This window comes from Malus sylvestris, chromosome 13, assembly GCF_916048215.2.
Source record: "Malus sylvestris chromosome 13, drMalSylv7.2, whole genome shotgun sequence".
NCBI classification, from domain to species: Eukaryota; Viridiplantae; Streptophyta; class Magnoliopsida; order Rosales; family Rosaceae; genus Malus; species Malus sylvestris.
The window spans coordinates 8,459,234-8,481,409 of record NC_062272.1 but is presented as its reverse complement, the minus strand read 5'-3'; the positions used below and the strand labels follow the sequence as shown (position 1 = coordinate 8,481,409).

General features: G+C 37.7%; 2 protein-coding genes and 1 long non-coding RNA gene across 4 annotated transcripts; 2 read left to right on the top strand and 1 right to left on the bottom strand.

Annotated features, from left to right (window-relative positions):
- The first annotated feature begins 6,394 nt into the window (after positions 1-6,394).
- Positions 6,395-8,277, top strand: LOC126596974 (uncharacterized). Of its 2 annotated transcripts, none has more exons than XM_050263700.1 (3): positions 6,395-6,532; positions 6,845-7,581; positions 7,871-8,277. In XM_050263700.1, exons 2-3 carry the CDS (start codon positions 6,961-6,963, stop codon positions 8,084-8,086), a joined length of 837 nt encoding a protein of 278 aa, XP_050119657.1. In that variant the 5' UTR covers positions 6,395-6,532; positions 6,845-6,960; the 3' UTR covers positions 8,087-8,277. The 2 variants fall into 2 exon arrangements, with proteins under 2 accessions (XP_050119657.1, XP_050119658.1); XM_050263701.1 differs by lacking the exon at positions 6,395-6,532 and adding an exon at positions 6,731-6,749.
- Positions 8,278-15,636: 7,359 nt separating this feature from the next.
- LOC126597704 (uncharacterized) lies at positions 15,637-17,914 on the bottom strand. The gene is made up of 2 exons (XR_007614303.1): positions 16,939-17,914; positions 15,637-16,226 (listed from the first exon to the last, which is right to left on the bottom strand). It is a non-coding gene; the product is annotated as an uncharacterized LOC126597704 (long non-coding RNA).
- A 1,775-nt stretch (positions 17,915-19,689) lies between these two features.
- Positions 19,690-21,053, top strand: LOC126595195 (uncharacterized). The gene has a single exon (XM_050261572.1). The coding sequence runs from the start codon at positions 20,047-20,049 to the stop codon at positions 20,890-20,892; it is 846 nt and encodes a 281-aa protein (XP_050117529.1). The 5' UTR covers positions 19,690-20,046; the 3' UTR covers positions 20,893-21,053.
- The last annotated feature ends 1,123 nt before the right edge of the window (positions 21,054-22,176 follow it).

Genomic DNA, 22,176 nt, shown 5'->3' with positions numbered 1-22,176 from the left:
TTGAATGTTCTAACTTTGATGTTTATGGAAATTTTGTTTCCTAAACACCAATCACATTCTAGTTTCCGCCATTCAGCGTATTGTCAAACCGTAACAAGTTCGATTTCACTGATTTGGAAGTTTCAAATAAGAAACTACTTTATGTGGATATAAGACATGACACCAAGCTTGACTACTACTAGTTGCAAATTCATTGTAGCTAGCTATGGTTTAGAAGAGCTGAATAAGCTTCCGCCATGATATTTATTCGAAAATTTATGCCTGAAGCATATCAAATGGAAGTACCTCACTGCCCAGGACTCCATGGCTTTTTGACTCGTTATGGACCGTTTCCAATCATGCAAAGATAAATTCTTGCCTGAAGCAAAACATGATTGAAACCTTTACATCCATGAATAGGTAAAACTTTGAAGTTTATATCCGATCGAATTTTGATTAAAAGAAAATCTTTCTCAACCTTCTAGATCTAAATTGCTCCTGAAGTAGCAGTATAGAGAGTGGAAGTTTACTAAATTCTCATATCTGATAACTACCACACTTGTGAGAAAATGGTACCTCCAATTTCGGCTGAAGCCTACCGAACCCAAGTCTGGGTTTGTCTCTCTCTCTCATAATCTCATTTTGAGTTTGTTTTACAACATATGGTAGAATCAGGCCTGCCAAGAGGTGGTCTCATGCCTGAAGCATGATTCTTGGCACCTAAAACTTCAAGAATAAATGATAGTATTCCCAAACCAACCCTACAGAATCTAATTCAGTTTTGACAAAATAGATCATTGGTTATGCATTTTTCTGTGCTTTTACCAATGTTGTTAAGGAGTACCATTCCCATAGTCAATCTGTGAGACTAATTTTGCTCCACTTAACACATTTAGAATAGCGAAATTTGACATGGAATGTCGTATTGGCCGAACCCCCTTGTATATTTAGTTTAATTTATTTTGTTCTATGATTTAAGATTGGTGTTTGGATGTCATTATTATTCTCGAATAAAGAGTTAATTAACAAAAATTACCACAATTGACTACAATTAACTCATGCTTAGGTATGTTTTGTGGGGAAGTTAGTTGTCCGGTTCTATGCTAACTTCATACCTAATCATCCCCTGACAACTTTTCAGGCTTATCCAACCTAATTGTGGGGCTTGACATTGTCCTATGTTGTCAAATGGTACTAATTTTGCCATAAAGGAAAGCCTTATACTCATTCGTTTCGGAAGAACGCCCTTTTTGAGCTTTAAAGATATTCGAGAGTATTATTACCATATTGAAACCAATGTAGGAAAATGGAGTAAAATTCCTTAGCATATTACCATATTGCACTTCCTACGAATGTAGCTAAATGCATATTCTAGAGAAGATGGAACGCTTAACAAGTGGATTACACCCTTCAGGCCCACTATGTGGCCAGCCAAAAGCCTGCAATTCCAAAGGAATTTTTGCTATGGATGTACGTTTGGGATATCTAGGATGATTCATGATGCACCGTTTTGGGCATCATTTTACCAAAAGTAAGGAAATCATACTTGGACACGTATTATACCTTAGCACCCTCCATCTTTTCTACAAGGATTCAAATGGGACATTTGTGGACTAATTCAACCACTATGCGGACTATTTAGATTCTTTATAATATCAGTTGATACTTCTACACATTTGTCACAAGTGTGGCTGTTGTCCACAAGCTGCATTCTCCACACTGGTGGCTCAGATTAACAAGCTCATGGTTCACCACCCTGATTATCTGATCAAATTTATTTGATTTGATATGTTGGAGAATTTACATCGAAAACTTTAACTTTCGATGGATATTGCATGTCGGTTGGGTTTTAAAGTTGAACATCCAGTCCCATGTTCATACCCAAAACAACCCAGTAAAAGCATTCATTAAACGCCTTCAAATGATTGCACGATCGATTGTTCATACATACCAACGTTCCCGATCTCTACTTGGGGACATGCAATATTACAAGCAACCATATTGGTCCACCTGAGGCCCGTCACGACCTAACCTTATAAAGCGCGTGTCAGTTGGTTACCAGATACGAACCCGACATATCGCCTCTGCGCGTCTTTGGTTGTGTGGTCTATATGCCATTTTGCACCGTCCTTACGTACAAAAGAACAAAGGGGTCATCAAGGAATGATGGAAATCTATGTCGGTTATGATTCTCCTTCTAATATTCGATACTAAGAACCTTTGCCAAGCAATGTTTTTACCGTTCATTTTGCGAATTTTCACTTTTATAAGACAGTCTTCTCGTCGTTAGGGGGAGCTAAGAACGTCAACGTTCCTAAAAGAATGACGTGAATTATCATGGATGTCCCCACTATGTCTCATCTCAATCCCAATCTAGATCGTCAGAGTATAACCAGACACTTCATCTGATCTAGCAAAAGTGGCGAGATCACATATACCAGCTGCAAATCTACATGTAAAGATGTGTACCAAATGTACCACGGACTTTCATTCCGAAAGCAAGAATGCCATAATTATGGCTGACCCTCGTACATTGGCAGCTAGCCAATCAATCTATCTAGCACCAGAAGCGTGGCAAATCACTCGGTTCGAGGATTCACTTCCCAAAAAATAGAGGAATATGGCACGAACAAATCCGCCCCTCAATCTCTGTCTCAAACCTTTTCATCTCAGGAGATTAAATCTGGATTACTCCCGATACCTGAAGTTCTTGGTCCAATATACTAGTTTGGATGAGATATGGAATTGGAATGAGATTATCATAGATGATGTTTCATTTATATGGCAACTACCGACGTAAATGAAAAGTGACGATAACGAACCGTGTTCCATTGATTAATGTTGACGTAAAACTGATTGGTCAACTAAAAAAATCAATATATGACGAATGAGATGAATGAAATAATGTGATATGACTCATTGTGGCGCAAGGCTTCTCTCATACGCCATGTAATTGATTGCAGCATTATAAACGTGGGTGTAGTATCTCTTGGATCCTGATATGAACCTACATGGAGTTTCCAAATGACTTACATGTACTGATTCAAATAGTTCTAGACCATAAGAACAACCTATCGGTTCTGATGAGGCCTTCACTTTACGGATGCAGAACTATCCGGGCGGATGTGGTATACTCGTCTAAGTGAATATTTGATCAGTTTGGGATATATGCCCCTGCCTGTACAAAATTTGAAATTACTAAAGTTAAGAATACTAACTCGCACCTAAATCGAACTTTAAGATGAATGATCTGGGAAAACTCGACATTACCTCAACCTGAAGTTTCGAGCTAGTTCAGATGGTATTCTGGTCCACCACTCGAACTAGACCTAGAAGGTGTTACGTCTGAGTATATCCTGATCGTCTGTATGCTAGATGCAAATGAGACCTTTACGGAGGGTATAGAGCATAAGGTTCCATATTGGAACGTGAGGCAGCCATATCTAAGTACCATGGGCATTTGTTGTACTTTGCTCAAATGCACTAGAATCAGACATCTTATGTACTGATAATCTTTTGGCATAAAGTAGCACTGCGCCTAACACTCCACAACCCAATTCGATGTTAAAGACGTTTTTCCGTTACTACGGATTTGGGATTATCTATCCCTATGCATCTCATAATAGATCACACCCCCTTGAACTTCCAAATGATGCATACCTTGTGGGATTCGTTGAATCAGACCATCTGTTTGACCGCACAATGTACATTCTCGCATGGTTATATCTTTACCATTAAGGAACATCGCAACATCTTGGAGGTCAACCAAATAGACCTTTTGTTGCGAAACCTTTGAATCGTTCCAAGACTCACTATGTCTTATCACGTGAGAGATATGGTCAACAACTCTTGTTAAGCATATTCAAAATCCATGCGATCTTCATCCATCGTTGAGTCCCAACAACGATCCATGAATACAACGCCGTATGTATCGACCAGATCATGATACATCCAACAAGTCAACATCAAGCATATTGTGTCTACATCAGCATCAGCATCAGAAGATTGAAGTCAAGCAGTCTGATCCCTTACAACCTTACCAACCTCTACACGACGTCACTGTTTAAGTCTACCCTTCCAGAAGCTTGTCCAAGGAATTGGTATGCGTAACTTTCTCATTTGCGATGCTTGTAGTTTCATTTGAAAGTTTTGTCAAACTCAGAGGGAGTAACTAGAAGTATACTCACTTGATCTTAATATACTCTTTTTCCCTACAATTAGGAGTATTTTTCCCACTAGGTTTTTGCTACCTAACTATGTTTTAATGAGGCACCCATCATAGGCTGGTCATACCCTTGTGAGCTCTTCTATTTGCATCCAGAAGACGTATAGTTTTGACTTAATGCAACTTCTCACTTTTCTCCTTAGCCTATGGGTTTTTCTCCCACCTTGGGTTTTGCCATAGCGAGGTTTTGTGAGTTTTACCACCCATGCCTTCTTCCATTCGTTTTGATACTCGCATTCGCTACTTGTGCCGACAAGATGAGACAACTTTATCCGCTGCTTCTACATTTGCCTGAAGATCTGATGCGCCATCTACTTGAATATTTGCACACTCAAGGGGGAGTGTTGTGACATATGTTCTTATCAATATGTGATTGTGTAAATCCTAAGTAAAGATATAATAGGAATCCTTTGGGATCTAGAAGATCTTTCCTAATAGACTTTGTATTATTTGGAGAGCAAGTTTCTCTCCTCCTTATTACTATAAATAAAGGCACAAGGACTGAGGAATTAAGACAATTCCTCAAGCCTATTCTCCAATCTCTTTCTCTTCCCTTTACCGCACCTCTCTATTAAATATAGGCTAGAACAAAAATTAGGTATTTAAAAGATTCTCTCAATTTTCACAACAATATATTTGCAATAAGGGTTGGGGAATTGAGACTAAACCACACAAAGACCAACCATAACAAATTGATATCGAACTCGCCTTTTATAGGAATCAAATCTAAGACCTACAAGTTATAAATGGAGAGGAATGTCACTAAACTTCCAATACTAACACTACACCATAACCTCAACCAAATAAACAAATACACATTATTTATAAGAATAAATAAACATTATTTGTACGAATAAATTAATCTACTATTCATGTTCATGATCACTTGAATCAGCTTCGCTAGCTTGATCACCATCTTCTTGGCCTTCTTTAGTTATGGAAGCTATGTTTTGATGCTCCTGTTTCTTCATTTTATCAGATACGTACTTTTCAAATTCTTCATAGTCAAAAGTTCCTTTCACTACCACTTGTAACTGGTCCTCACTGACTACAATAAACCCTAGCATACAAAAAGTTTCACAATAAGTTAGGGAAATTTTCTAAAAGGGGCATACGGAAATTAAGGAGTATGTAACAAATTAAGGGGAGACATATGTATATATAGGGATGGATGATGGGAATTTACACACCTTCCATTTTCTTGCCCCATCTCTTGACATTCTTCACACAGTTGTAACAGGGTTTCTTAAATTTTAACACAGCATGCACCTATCAGTAAAGAAACAGCAAAAGGAAAAAAGATTGTGATTCAAAGTTAAATATATTCGTTATACATGCATCCATCAAAGATCAACAGTGAACTGATGAACTTTCTAAATTCCAATTCCAGCACTAATCTTAAATGGCAAAATTAATTAGCATTATCACGATACCTCATCATCTTCTGAGGGAAGTCGCTCGTATTGCCAATAATTTGTTTTCTTCATTTTGAGAAGAGAACTTGTTTTCTTTACCAATTTACAAAAAGAGTTCATGGTTCATAAACCCTCGATATCTCACTCTAAATTTCTTCTCTTAATCTGGCATTTATCTTATACAGTTTTATGGTACCATCTGTATGCATTCCTTATTTGTTGTTATTGAAAATGAAAATTTCTCTAAGCAATCAATTAGGCTTGCTAGCATTTAAAAATTGCACCTGCTTGAATTGAAGTAGAATCTCTCCTAGGAGATCATATCTTCTACACTCCAAAATAAGTATGACCTCTCTATGGTCCATTTAGTGACTGATACGTGTTTATAAACTTAACTTATTTTAATTTTATTATCAGTCAATTGCTGATTGGGGCGACGGAAATACCACTCTTTTTGGGTGCAGAAGATTTGATTTGCTCCTGCTAGGCTTTACACTTGCAACGGGTCACATTTGAAACCGACGGGTTGTGGGCCAAACGAATTAATCCAGCTAATTATTAGTTTGGGTTGTCAAAAAAGAATTGCTAGTTTGGGCCTCTCCTATGGTACGAAAAAACAAAATAAAAATAAGAAGACCGTGTTGCTCGACACGTGTTGCTCCAGCACCTTTCCACGTTGGCATGCAGCCAAGTGTCGTTAGGGGGTTACTACACGTAAAAACACCGGAGGATACTCTGCAGTGACCCCGCCTTGTAATATTTTCACATGATTGCTCTCACCGTTTCCTTCGTCTTTTCATTCGGAGACCCTTTCGTTCTGGCTTTTGAATGAATCATTTCATTTGCTTTCCTTCACTCATCACACACCTTCAGAAGGATTTCTCTCTCTCTCTCTCTCTCTCTCTCTCTCAGAGTAAGTTTCAATTAATTTGAATAATTTTCATTAATACTTGTTGTAGCCAGTTAATTTGCTTGTGGCATTTTTCTTTTGTTTATTGGATCCAATCAAACATTAACGCTTAATCAAGATTTTTTGTTAGATCAATGATTAATCGAGTTAAATCTTTTATTTTGAAAAAAATATGATTCAGATTAACCAAGTTATATCCTTGTTGGAACAGTTCCAATTGGTAATAATTAATATATAGCAATTCTCTTTCATGTTGGATTTGTTTGATTCAGATGATTTAATTCTATTTTGTTTGTGTTTGTTTTTACTTTTCAGGTTCTGTACTAGCAGGAATTCACTAACTAAATACTTCTATTACCTAGCTAGTTTGATTAATACCCATTTAGTCACCCTTTGAGAACAAAATATTTAAAAATCTGAAAAAAGAAGACATGTCAGGTGTATCTCTTGCCGTGCCTCCTAGATCGGAGCCCGACACAACCACCACAACCCCAGGATCCAAACCCCAACAGAAACCGCTCCACCGCCAACAGCACCAGCAGTCTGCTGTAGGCGGTGTAATGGGTTCACTGCGAGTAATAGAGCTCCAACTCGTGGCCTTCATCATGGTTTTCTCGGCCAGTGGCCTTGTCCCGCTTTTTGATTTGATCTTCCCGGCTTTTGCCACCGCATACCTTTTAGGCCTGTCACGCTTGGCGTTCCCTTCCCACGGCGCTGTCAGCACTGGCTCTCAGGAGATTTTCCATGGCAGCAGATTCTTCAGGTTCTATGTGATTGTGGGAACCACAGTTGGGCTCTTCTTGCCGCTTGCATACGTGTTGGGTGGCTTTGCGAGGGGTGATGAGCACGCTGTCCGCTCTGCAACGCCTCACTTGTTCTTGCTTTCGTGTCAGATTCTGACTGAGAATGTGATTAGCGGGTTGTCGCTGTTTTCACCGCCGGTGAGGGCATTGGTCCCATTGCTTTACACTGTCAGGAGGATCTTTGTCGTCCTTGATTGGATGAAAGATGTTTGGCTTAACAAAACTCTGCCTGCCAATGCACAGTTTAAGGTAATTATCATATTGCTTGTGTTTTGGGAGAAAAACTTATGTGGTATGTTCATGCTACGTGCCAATTGTAGTAATTAAAAGAAACATGACGGTTAAATGATGGCACGAGCTCAAAATGTGGTAGGAACATCTTATAACTAGGTTGTTGTTCCAGTATGAATGCACGTAGGAGGAACACCTCCACATAGGTTTTTCTGTTGTTTTGGAAATTTGATTCTTAATTAAATTTCTTACTTTGTGCTTTGGCTAGTGTTTACTGATTGATGTTATGTTGGGGCACTTGTTGTAGGATGTTGCATGGTTTTGGTTTGGAAGAAGCCTGGCTGTAGCCAATTTCTTGTATTTCTCGATCAACCTGTTCGGGTTTTTGATCCCTCGATTCCTTCCGAGAGCGTTTGAGAGGTACTTCAGGGAGAGGGATGAAGTTGGGGCCAAGATGGTAGAGGACAAGCGCTCCGCCGCAGCAAATAAGCCGGAACCATTTGCAAATAAGAAAAGTGATTGATTTCGGGTTTGGTGCCATATATATTATATACTACGATTTTCGGTTTTCCTTAAATGATCCTGGCAGGACGACCGTTCAGCTCTCAAAATAATTGGAGGTACCAAAATTATTAGGGGTATATTTATATATGTTTTTTTTAAGAGTATAAATTTATAAAATTTGATTCAAATGACAAAGAAATTGAACTAGAATCAGTGGTTTTGTTGTTTGAAATTGAAGAGGATGTCTTGGGTTTAAAACACCATTTGTGCTTATTTACTTTTTAAATTTTATAAATTTCTTTTTATTATAAGAGTATAAATATATAAAATTTGGCTAAATAATCAAGGAGTTTAATTAGAATTAATGATTTTTGTTGTTTAAAATTAACGAGAGGTTCTAAGCTCGAAATGCTAAGTGCATGTTTATTATTTTCAATTTTTAAGATTTTTTGTTTTTTTGTTAATTTATTTTTAATTAGTAGCTAGTAGTTATATGGGTTGTTATTTTTAAACATTTGTTCCAATTCAAATCTAATATTTAACAAAGAATAATGCGTTGATCAAATTTTTAGACCAAATTTGTAAAATATATGACGTATCATCAAAAAGTTTAATTTAGTACCCATTTATTACTTATACATATTAATTAAAGACTTAAAAATATCATTATTTTTTTAGTCACATATTGACAAGGTTAGTAAATAAGAAAAAAACACATTACGATTTATACAAAAAACTTTAAAAATTCATATGGAAAATAAAACTCATGTCTATCTACTTGTAAATCTAGAGTTTTTTTGTTTATTTCTCACGATACAAAATAAATTAGTTTTTTCGTGTTTCTAAATTATTAAGTTTAAAGTGTTTTTCTAAGTATAATTTTATCAATGTCTTACGTGTGATAACAAATAATTTTCTTATATAAAATGAGAGCACATTTTTTTGCATCATCCCGGACCTCAAAAATCTCTAGACCGTCATTCTATGGATACGATGTACTGCTACTCCCTCTATATGCATGGATCACTGATGTATATCAGTTTGCTCTGTTCAACTTTTGTTGATGTTGTCTCACTTGCTGAGGTAGATACCTCGATATATCGGAATGCAAAAGTAGTTCATTTTAAAGTTCCAAATGTATTGCAATCGACCAGCGGAATTGCTTGTTTTTGTTTTAAGTGCCTCTTTCAGTACAAGAAGACCGAGTGCGAGTAGTTCTTTATTGGTAAGGTAATTTAAATAAATAAATAAATAAAAACACGGATGTATAGAAAGAGAAAAAGAACTTGCGGATGAAATTTTCCAAATTTAGAGTCGATGATAATGCGGCTCCAAAATTTACATCATTTTGGAAAAGTTAACATCAAACCCATTCTGTTTTTGTTTTTCAGGGTTATAGACCTATCCTTATTTATTCTCTGTAAGAAAAAATATTGGCCGTTGATTTTTATTGTAAAGTCGAACGGATGGGATTTGAGAGGTAGAAAAGACAACGCATTGAGGAGGAGGCATCGTTTTTTTTATGTACCTGTTTGGGCCCAAAATAACAGTTTGGGCCGAGGGAGGTATCACTTTCGGCCCGGGAAGACGAACGGCGAGAGAGTCATGGGGGCGTTCAGCTCATGGGCTTCTAGGCCTAGATCGGTTAAATCAGAGTGCAAGTCGAGTCCTAATACAATAGGGACCCTCGACGAGATCAGTAAAACTAGAAGGCGAATCCGGCTCAGTTAAGGACTAGATTCGTAGTCCTAGCAGAGATAGGACTGATTGAGGTAACGTTAATCCGGAGAGGGAAACCTAGTTCGAATAGGAGTAGAACTCGGGCTCGGTGTTCTGCTACTATAAATACAAGACATTCAGCAATGGAAAAGCCCCACAAAAATCAATACAAAATTGCCCTGCGCAAACTCTCACAACTTGAGATCTTTTTCTTTTCCTTTTTCGCTGACACATCTTCCGTTGGCATCAACAGCACTGTGGAAGCAACCGGTGATATCTTAAGTCGGCATAGATAGCTCTGTCACCGTAGAGTCGGTCGGTCTCGCAGTATCTTCCGTTGGCATCAACAGCACTGCGGCGAGAACGGTCGATTGCCTATCCAAGTCTCGGTCGAGAAGGGTTTTCGAATCCTTGTTGGTCGAGGTCATCTCATTAGCCTTCTCGGCAAGGTGAGGTGTTGCAGTTATTGCATTCGGCACATTGTAAGCCGAATTCGGTTCGTGAACTTTGTAAGAGATAGCAGCCTTGTCTTCAGGCTCGAGAACCCAAGAGGCCGAGACGCGTTCCTTTCTCGGCCGCAATCGCAAGACGCAGAAGTCAGTAGCGCGACCCAACGCAGCATCATCAAATTTACTCCTCGGCCGAGCCTCGGCCGACGAGTTGGCACGCCCCGCAATCACCGAAGGACGTAGTTAGCTTAGAATATATTCGGCCTGCGCGCCACGTAGGCTTTGTAATTTCTAGGGTCAACAGTACCTGATATCTTAGCGAATTGCTTTGTGTCAAACTTATTAAAATTAATGCGTAAGAGGACCCGATTCAAACTCGATTTGTTAAAATTAATGGGTAATTTGACCGAATTTGTTACTCGTTAAAGAAAATATATGTTACTTCAATAAATAATCAAATGAAATGCATCATACTAAAACTAGTATCTATACACCACATTGTCACATAAAAATTACCTTCATACAAAAAACGCATTTGTCTTTCATTTTATACAAAAAATGCATTTGTCCTTCAAGTATTTCATACCCAAATAAGAGTTTGATGAAAAAACATTAGTACATAAGTACAAAATATCAAATGTACAAGGATATGCAAATTACAAAATGAAAGAAGTTTTTTTCAAGGTTGTGGTGCGTTTATCAAAGTTATTGTCACATCCCGACCCGGGCAGGACCACTTACCGGGTTCGACTCCGTCGTAGCACGATATTGTCCGCTTTGGGCCCCAACCATGCCCTCACGGTTTTGTTTCTAGGAACTCACAAGATAACTTCCCAGTGGGTCACCCATTCTGGGATTGCTCTCTTGTGAACTCACTTAACTTCATAGTTCCGATGGAACCTGAAGCAAGTGAGCTCCCAAAAAGCCTCGTGCTAGGTAAATATGAGAATATACATATAAGGCTTACAGGATCTACTCCCATGGACAATGTGAGATGTTACAGTTATAACCTTGCCAATGAGATTTAAAACTTTTCAATTTTCATCAAGCATCAAGGTAAATAGTATCGAAACTTTAGCATGATCTATTGTCTTCAAAGAGTTAGATTAATTGATAATGTTTTTAGTAAGACTTTTCCTATAAACTAAGCATAGAAAAATCAAATATTATAAACTATTTAAATTATGAGAAATTTACCAATAATAACCATGAAAACAAATAAAATAACAATATTATATTACATAAAAGATACGTTACCTTTTTTTGAAAAGGTCAATCTGGTGTGTACAACAAAACTTGAACCATATCGATAACAATAAAGCACGATGTGTTGTAAAATCGACTGTGGGTGCAGTGGAATAAATGAAACAAGACACAAAATTTACGAGGTTCCTCTACAGTCAGTGTGACTGGAGTACGTCCTCGGGGCAGCAGTGGTGCTTTCATTATAATTTGAAATAATAGGAGTACAAAGATAACTCTCTCTATTATCTCCTCTCATCTTCCTCTATTTTCTCTCTTCCTCTTCCTTCTCTCTCTTCCTCTTCCTTCCTTCCTCTCTTTCCTTCCCGTGAACTCCTCACATTCATCTATCTATTCTTCCTTTATATAAACAAAAGAAAGCACTATTCACTTTACAAATTTTCCACAAATGAATAGTGAAAATACTGTGCATAAATAGTAACAAACTATTCATGTGGACCATCCACATAATATTTACAACACTCCCCCTTGGATGGCCACAAGTCTTCGATTGACTCGTTAAAATCTTGATCTGTCTTGGATGCTCCCCCTGATGAGTATCTCCCCCTGATGAGTATCTCTCCCTGATTTCAAATCATTTAGGTTGATCGTTGATTGTTCTGCTTTAGTCTCTTAGTAAGAAGAGTTGCTAAAAGAGTTGCTTTACTTATTGTTAACTTTCCACAGCCTTTTTCTTGAACTGGGTTGTAGGACTTTCTGCTAGACTAGCATCGAAGATCGGAATTTACTCCTTTTATCTGGAGCGGAATTTGATTCAAAAGTGGTGGACACTTGATCTTGAATCGGACTTGTGATTTCTTCAAGGACTTCGGGGCTTGATCTTGAATGAAATTGTACCGTGAAGAGCTTCTTCGACTTTGTCGGGGATGAATCAGCACGTGTTGGTTGCGCTTGTCTCCACATGCTCCAATGTATCATTTTCACTTTCCTTACTTGCTCCCCTTGCTTAAGTAGTATTTTCACTGCTTTCCCCCCCCATGCATATGTGGCATCTTCTCTTGTAGGATTTGTCCCCTGGTGCAGAAATGGAATGCAAACCCTTGCATTTGGATGGTTCATCACTTCTTGGTGACTGGAGACCCAACTCCAACCGTTGAAGATGACTACTCGAGAGCAATACTAGGTAAGCAATCAGGAAAGGTTCCAGGCAATCGGTTCCTTACCGGGAGTTTGAGTGGAGGTTCCGACATATTGCTTTCCTTATCCTTGTCTTTGCAGGCAAGAACATGGACAAAGGAAAGGACAGGGAGATTGCATGATATGAGATAATCTTGCTCTGGTCCCTGAAGATATGTGATAATCTTGCTCTGGTGTGACATGTTTGAAGATGTATTCTCGGAGAGGAAGAAAACTGAGTATTTCGAGATGCTATGTTGAAGATGCATTCTCGGAGATGAGGAAGAGTTAGGTATTCTTGCAGTGTTGCGAGTCTGCCTTGTTATGGAGAACAGATGTCGACATATATAGAGATTTCTCAATAGCAAGTGGTGGTGCTGTGCTTTTACTCTTGTCAGCAACTGTGGTGTAAATAGAACAGTAAGATTTACGCGTTTTCAACTTTGTCAGAGATCTTTGACAAAGTTGCACGCGATATCTGAAAAAGCTGGGATTACGTCTGAAAAATGCCAACAAACTTTATTCAGGAAAATCTGGCTTTTGAAATTTGGAGAACGGTGCCTCTTCGATCTTTGAACAAGTGGCTCTGCTGTCTCTTCTTTTATAGAGACATCAATTGCATTCAAGAGTATGCTCAGAAAGTTGCTGCCTGAGAAATTTCCACATTCTTGAACTTCTGAAATTTTATTTGACCTCTGTTTTTCCTTCATCATTTCTGAAAAATGACTTGCCCATCTAACATTTGCTTAGATTTGAGTCTTAGGAGTGATACAGACGAGCAGCGTCAGGATAATATATGGCGCCCGTCCTTCTTATCTTCTAATGGTCCTCTTACGGTTGGGGACTCTATGATGAAGAATAACATAACCGCTACTGTGGTAGCTAGGAATCTTCTCACTCCAAGGGATAACAAGATCCTTTCAGAACGGTCTGAAGAGTCGGCCGTTCAAGACTCCTTGGCTCTCAGTGTTCAGTGTGCTGGCTCTATTTCCAATATGGGCCAACGCCTACTTGCTCAAACTCGCCAAGTTGAATCATTGATGGCGGAGGTGGCAAGTCTTAAACAAGAGATCAGAGGGCTCAAGCACGAGAATAGGGTGTTACACGTGCTTGCAAATAGTTACTCTACGAGCATGAAAAGAAAGCTCGACCAACTGCAGGAATCCGAAAGTCGGATTCAAAGTGATCACCAGAGGTTCGTTGCTAGATTCCGAAAGCAACTGATGCATTCCCCTTCTGGTGTTTTGCTAAGTACTGGAGTGTCACATGATCAATCTCCAGTGCCTCCCCCTTCTGGGGTACTTTCGAGTACTGAGGCTGCACATGAGTAACCTTTGTGAAGGCTTCATCCTGTTTGTTTGTTTTAACTCATGTGTATGTATATATCTGTAATTTCTTGGAGATATTAATAAATAAGCTTTATTTCATTCAATGTATTGTGCCAAATACAATAAAGCATATACTTCACTAAGATGTGGTACTTCTGGACCAAGTATTAATTTATCTTTACCCTTACGAAGATAAATGATTATTCTTAGTGTCTTCATCATATGAGTATTCAACTCATAATCTTCAATCCATATGGTTCTTTTAATATCATAAATATCATGGATAAGATTCGTGTTGGTAGATTGTTCGATTTGCAGCTCGAGACAATAATTCCTTCAACATTTTATAATTTTTCTAGACTCTTCAGGAGTCCCAATTTAATATCATCAACTCTTTAAGAGTTATAATTTAATGTCATTGACTCTTGCAAGAGATTTTAGTATGTTGCAACAATATCATAATGATAGTACTCACTAAGGCAATTTATATCCTCCATTGGTATTGAGTACATATTTTATGTTTTACCCTTTAGGGGCTTACTTCAAGCAAGTTGAATCCTTCAGGGATTTTCTACACTTCATGACACATTTTCCTTTGGAATTTATACAGAGCAATTTGCTCCCATGTATAATTGAGGGATTTACTTATGGAGATATGATGTGGGCGACTCACAATCCTTCGTATATAATTCTCCATTTATATGAACTTGTTTACAAGAGTATAATTTCAGGTTTCAATTAGTAACCTTGTGTCATATTATGTGAGTGTATTACACTGTATTACAAATGCCCATATGTAACCTCCTTGGTTCAACATCTTTTGGCTATTTGTATTGTATTCAAATATATATAGGTTCATTTGCCCACGTTCTTACAAAATTGTAATGGAATTGCCTTTCTCCATTTTTGGCCAATAATTTTTCTTTTGTCGACGAACAAAAGAACGTGACTCAATATTAACACAGCTCATTGATGAATTTAGTAGCTACTTGTAAAAACCAAAATTACCATTGGTTATCATCAATCCGTGATCCCATATTCTCATGTGCATGCGCATGCATAAAAGCTTTTCATTTCTTTGGATATCCATTGCCTCTTCAAGGGCATTACACTATCTCTTCCAGGATAGTCATAGTTTAGAGAATGCGGATCATAACCTCTTCTTGAGCGTTATAGAGCTTGGATTTTAATCTCCACTTCCAAGAGTTGAGTCATTTAGAACCTATACGTCAATCATGCTTCATGCATGAGACATCAATATTCCCATGTCTGTGGATTATCATATCTGGGACGTGTATCCATACGGCGACTGTCATGCTTCTGGCATGCAACAGTTATGCTTCGGGAATGCAATAGTTCAGTAGTGCCATATTATTATTCTTTCGAATAACTGAACCTTTTGAGTCTAAAAATCTGCCACGTTTCAGGCGTGCAACAGATAAATCATTTACTGTCTCATTATTTTTTGTCCAACAGGGACATCAATTCTTGTAGGCACATTTGCAGTAAGTATATGTGATTTCATCACTTTTGTTGCATCATTCAATTATTCTTACTTCATTTTCATATTGATTACTTCGTGAATCAAAATAAGACAAATTCTCTTCGTTCTTCTGGAACGGTCTTATTTTCTCCCCCTAATGTCAGGAAAATTGTCTTATCAAAATGACAGTCCGCAAACCATGCGGTAAACATATCCCCAATCAAGAATTCCAAATATTGAATGATAGATGGTGTTCAACATCAATGCCTAATCTGCAATGATGCCTCATTTCAGTACGTTGTGGCAGTCTTACAGGCACATAGACAACACAACCAAAAACTCGTAAATGTATAATGTTTGGTTGGTTCCAAACCCGAGTTGTACTGAGAAGTATTGATGGTCGGTAACATGTCTCAACCGAATTAATAATGCATCATGTAAAGTTTACATGTCCCCATGTAGAAAATTGGCAATTTCGTTTTCATGAGCAGAGCACGAGAAATCAATTTCATTCGCTTAATAAAGGCTTCTGCTAAACCATTTTGAGTATGGACATAAGGAACTTCTGGTCCTTATTTAATAGTCTGTAAACTGAGACTCTTATGGGTTTTATTACAATTAAGTTAAGGCACTGCGGCACTTCAAACTTACGGTACTCATCTAGGAACTTCATGTCCTGATCTTCAGGATCAAGGGACTTCATGCCAGATCCTTTTGTATGATGGAACTTCGGGTCCAATCATTTTATATGATGAGGATCAAGAAACTGCAGGTTCTGATCTGATCAAGGAACTTCAGGTCCTGTATATACTCATAGTAACAAAAGATAAGTACAATAAATAAATTAAAGCAATAGGCGGTAATTCCAACCATAGTAAATAAATTGCATTTAAGTAAATAAAGCTTGTGACAAGGGCTTTAATTCAGCACCATTCACATAAATCAAAACTTAAAGCAGTAGGTGGTAAAACCGTCCATGATAAATAAATTGCTTTAAAGTAAATAGAACTTGTGACATGGGCTTTAAACCAACACCATGCACATAAATATCAAAGCTTTAAAGCAAAGGGTAATAATTCTACCCACTGTAAATAAATTGCTTTAAATAAATAGAGTTTGTGAAAGTGTTTTAAGCCAACACCATTCACATAAATAAATATATATTTTCGTTTCTTATTCATTCACATGGTGCTGTATACCATCCAATAATATTTGTTCTTTTCTCCTTTTGTGACAACATCATGCACCAAAAATCCACCTTTCCAATTTTTTTATTTTTTTTTTATTTTTTTTTTTTTCAGAATGGTGCAACTCACTTCCAAAACCTTTTTGTTTTCTTTAAATAGTCCAACCGACACACCATCCATTTGCTCCCTTTTTCAATTTATATATGTATATTTTTCTTTCTTTCCAACTACCCAAAATAATCACACTTTTCTTTGTCTGCCACTTATAAGAAGATCAAACCGTTAGATTTAACTCAAAATTTAGTATGATATGGATAAGAAGATACCAAACAACTTTCGTGAAGAAACAGTTTCGAGCTGAGCTTCTGAAAATGAAGGTTTGGTACTCATAAGATGGCTGTCCAGTTTTCTGCGGAAATGGAAGCTGAGTTGAAGTTTCAGTCATCTACGACGATCGCACCGTTGACAATTTCTGAAATTTGGATATGTTCTAGGTACTAGGCGGACAAACAACTTTCAAGAAGAAAGTATTTCAATCGGATGTCAGGAAGTTGGAGTTCAGTGGCTATTTACATGGCTGCCAAATTTTCTGCGGATTTTGAGTCTGTAGTATTATTTCTAAGATATGGAATGATTTAACCGTTGGATGGTTCTGGAATTTTGGTATGTTATGGGAGAGAGGATAAGGAACAACTTTTATGAAGGAATGGTTTCTGTATGAGCACTGGAAGTTGAAGTTTCAAAGCTCATATGATCGTCGGATTTTCTGCCAATAATAATGACAATACTTATATAACCACATGTATATTTACTTTAAGAAAATTAGTCATTTAGAGATATGAGAATGAAATGAAAAGATTTTCTTATCTGTGAGATTCCAGCCGATAGATGTGAGAGGTAAGTAGTGCTTTCCACCGACATGAGAGCTTCTCGTGCTGATAACGTGTTGTAAAATCGACTGTGGGTGCAGTGGAATAAATGAAACAAGACACAAAATTTACGAGGTTCCTCTACAGTCAGTGTGACTGGAGTACGTCCTCGGGGCAGCAGTGGTGCTTTCATTATAATTTGAAATAATAGGAGTACAAAGATAACTCTCTCTATTATCTCCTCTCATCTTCCTCTATTTTCTCTCTTCCTCTTCCTTCTCTCTCTTCCTCTTCCTTCCTTCCTCTCTTTCCTTCCCGTGAACTCCTCACATTCATCTATCTATTCTTCCTTTATATAAACAAAAGAAAGCACTATTCACTTTACAAATTTTCCACAAATGAATAGTGAAAATACTGTGCATAAATAGTAACAAACTATGTGTAGTGGAATAAATGAAACAAGACACAAAATTTACGAGGTTCCTCTACAGTCAGTGTGACTGGAGTACGTCCTCGGGGCAGCAGTGATGCTTTCATTATAATCTAGAATAATAGGAGTACAAAGATAACTCTCTTTAATCTACCCCTCATTTTCTCTTCTTCCTCTTCTTTCCTCTCTCGCTCTCTTCCTCTTCCGTAAGTCACCCAACTCTTCTTCTCTTCTTCAAATATATAAACAAAAGAAAGCACTATTCACTTTACAAATTTTCCACAAATGAATAGTGAAAATACTGTGCATAAATAGTAACAAACTATTCATGTGGACCATCCACATAATATTTACAACACGATGTTGATTTAGTACTTTATCTCCCATAACAAATATGGATTTTGATGCAACAGTTGAAATATTAAGAAAACACATCTTGTGCTAAGTATCAAATAATGAAAACGTTTCATTTGTCATAAAAAAAAAAAAACATATGCATGAGATTAAATCATACTGCTATTGTAGTAAGATTTTCTTATTAGTTAAAAATTATCAAATTAATATTTTTCTTAACATGTTAAAATGAATTAATAGTTCTTAACGATAGACCTAACAACGACTTGATCAATTAAAATATTTATCCATAATATTTATCCTCGTGTTATTTTAGTAGCCACTCCACAGTCAGCCTCAATTGGCGCCTCTCATAGTACTTTCGGTCAGTTGTCATCTTGTTCTTATCTTTGCAATCGGGAGCTAAATGACTATTGTACCCCAATCAAAATTCAGATATTGGGAAATAAACCCTTTTCCTCCATATTCAAACTGTCAACAAAGTCCACGCGCGGAGATATACTCTCCTCCAAAGGAATCTCTATTTTTATAATTTGACTATTTGTCTATTTAATTATAATGATAAAAATTTATTATTTTTTATAGAATAATATGTTCATCAATTTCTTTTAACTCAAAAATGAACCTATTCCCTTAAAGGCATCCTACAACTAAGTGTTGACCATATGTTTGATTATTTTTAAGTAAAATGCAAACTACTAGATATTGATCCATGTCTATGTGATAACAAGTTTGTTTTCTTTAGCTTTTAAAGAAATTTTATATATCTTGCATGCTTTTTTACTATATCAACTTACTTTAGTTATAAACTTTCAAATTGCGCACGTTATGCTGCTTAATTAACACCATAAATTGGTTGACATACAAACAAAATTTTACAAAGGATTTAGGCATTCAATTAGTTATACATTTTTCTTTGGTTGTTGCATGACGGTTTACTTTTTGATAGTTAATGGTTGACTAGAGAACGAAATTATTAATTCACTGTTCTTTTTTATTTATTCATTGAAGATAGAAAAACTATTGCATTTTCTTTGTTAGTAAGGTATTCTTATTTAGTATGTGTTTACATGCAAGATTAGAAAAGAACATCCATTGACGCATGTAGAGTCATGTATAGTTTAACTTGGTCTCATTTTTTTAGTCCTTAGCGGCACCTAACTTATTTTAGTACAAACAGTATATCACACTAATCTACACTAAGGGAAAAGATGAATGTTTGAATAAGAAAACGACGGCATTGTGAATTAAAAAGAATATTCTAACTATTAGAGTAACCAACATTTTGCAGTTGCACTAAACATGATATTAAAATCCGAGTTAAGACAATCCCCTTTAATAGTGCAACAAAAGGGTTTTCAAGAGCAAGAAGAAAACAAGTACAATGTTTGGTTTCATGGGCAACAAGACTAAAAGTACAAAACATTTTCAATATTACCCAGATAGGTGTGTGGTTCATCACATTTTGCAAATTAAAGAATTGAAGAGTTTGGGTGTAATTTCCTCTAATGAAGAAAGGCCTAAAAGGTACGCGCCCCCGCGCGTACAGAAAAGCTAGTTAACCTGAAAAAGGAGGAACGGTGACTCTCTCTGCTCCGCTCTCGACGTGCTACTGCGACTGCTGTCCTGCCTTTTGACAGCCGCACCCCCCGAAAAATAAAAAATAAAAACCCTACCACTATTCATCGCCTCTCTCTCTCTTAAGTTTTCACCTTTCCAAAAATCCCTCTACCTATTCACCAGCAGTTCCCCACTTTCTTTGAGGCAAAACATCAGACACCATGAAGATAAAGAACAAGGGCAAAGTCTACCCATCTCCCTCCTCCACCGTCCCCGCCGGCTCCTCCTCCTCCTCCTCCTCCTCCGACGGGTATGTTCTCTCCGTTCTTCAACTCCTCCCAGCGGCCATTCTAGCTCTAGCCTCCGTGCTCTCTCTCGAGGACCGCGAGGTCCTGGCTTACTTGATCACCCGCTCCATGAAAAACACCCCCAACACTTCTTCTTCAATCCCCGCCGCCCAAGACCCCCAGAAAAAGACTTCCAAGAAAGGTCCTAAGAAGTCCGCCAGCACCGCCGCCGCCCATCAGCCTCCAATGTTCGATTGCGACTGCTTTGACTGCTACAGAAGCTACTGGTTCAAGTGGGATTCTTCCCCCAACCGCGAGCTCATCCACCAAGCCATCGAAGCCTTCGAGGACCACTTGGCTAACGGCGAGCGGCCCAAGAGGAACGCCGGCAAAGGCAAGAGAAGAGACAAGCAGGGCCGTCGGGACGCCCCCATTACGGCCGATGTTTCTGCCCAAAATGAAATCTTTCTGGAAGAGAACGCCGTTCCAGCTTCGCCGGAGTTTGTTCAAAACTCTGGTGCCGCCGTGGTGCCGGAAAATGAGGTTCTTTTCGTGGGTTCGCCTGAGAAGGCTGATGGGGTCGCAGTAAATGAGGGGAAAGTGGAAGACTTGGGCGTGGATGTTACGGTAGCGCCGCCGGATACGGCGGATGACATGGCTGTGATTCTGAGGGCGGCGGCGGCGGCGAGCAACCACAGGGGTTTGGCAAGGAAGGTGCTGCCGGACGTGTTGGGCCTCTTTAACTCTCGTTTGTGGAACCTTTGGAGTCCGAATGTCTAAAAAAAAAGAAAAAAGTAATCAACTTCTTTCATATTTCGAGCCTCAAAAAAGAAAAAAAAAGGAACGTACTATATTTTTTGTGGGTAGGTTTATTTTGTGCTCGAAATTATAGGTATGTTCCCCCTACTCTCTCTCTCTCAATGAAAATGTTTATTTATTAATTTTTCTTGTTTTTAAATAGTTTAACTTTAATCTCCATTTTATCATAATATTCTATCTTTATTTATTCTTTATTTTTGCTTAGGAATCAAGCTATTTGGCTTTTTAACTTGGGAAGAATAATTTTGATTGTTTGAGAGGTGGGCCAATGGGTATCGAGTTTTGTGGAGTTTAGTGATGAATAATTAAAGAATTAGGATTAATCTAATTAATCAGTATTAATGTGATAGTGTTGTTTGTTTATTGGGGTTTTTCGATTTTGAATGTCGAAGTTTGCGATTTCCTATGCTTCTCTGAGATATAAAGCCAGCCCTGCAAACCAACTTGGAAATCCCAAACTGTCCTTTTGCTCTCTCTCTGTACCAGCAATCGGACTCGGTCTCGTTTTCCAGGTTAATTTCGTCCAGTAATAAAGTGGAGGGAGGCCTCTATATCTCTATGTGAATGTGGCGTTCCGAACCTATTAATACAAAGAAACGTATTCGAGTTTCTTCGCATGACCTTGTATTATTATGATCGGAATCGACATGGTGACGGTAAACTCGTTAAGTCTTTGTCGTTGTAATGAGCCAAGTAAAGACAAAGGCTACAGTTAAATGCTTGATAGGTTGAATTGTGGGAATTGTCTGGTTTTATTTTGTTAGCTTTGAGACGGACAAAGGTTGTGTCACAAACTTACAAGTATTGCAGAAATAATGTAACAGATTACCATGAGGGAGAGGGACCACTAGTAGTTGCAGTTTAACTTTTTATGCAAAATAGCGACAATTGGAACTGTAGGATGTGAGGATAAAATATAAAATTATCTTTATCTTCTTCCGTTTTGTTCACTTCTCGACATTCTATGTAGTACTGGTTTAGTACTAATGTGCTTTTATAAAAAGTGAGTATAAAAAAAAGTTGAGCTTAAAAAAATGTTTGGTATACACTTAATAATATCTTATTTTCATAGTTTTGAGTGAAAAAAAAAAACTGAAAACGTGAAGCAGAAAAATGAGCTTATTCTTACAGAATAGCAGAAGTAGTTTTTTTTTTTCAAAGTACAGCAATACCAAACTAGCCCGTAGTTTGACGATCGGAATTGTTTATCTTGTATACCCTTCAAAGATATTCTATGCGGAAAAC

Coding starts and splice junctions, on each gene's coding strand:
- LOC126596974 (XM_050263700.1), top strand. CDS start 6,961: ATGTCAGGTGTATCTCTTGCCGTGCCTCCTAGATCGGAGCCCGACACA. Junction 7,582..7,870: donor CTGCCAATGCACAGTTTAAG/GTAATTATCATA, acceptor CACTTGTTGTAG/GATGTTGCATGGTTTTGGTT.
- LOC126595195 (XM_050261572.1), top strand. CDS start 20,047: ATGAAGATAAAGAACAAGGGCAAAGTCTACCCATCTCCCTCCTCCACC.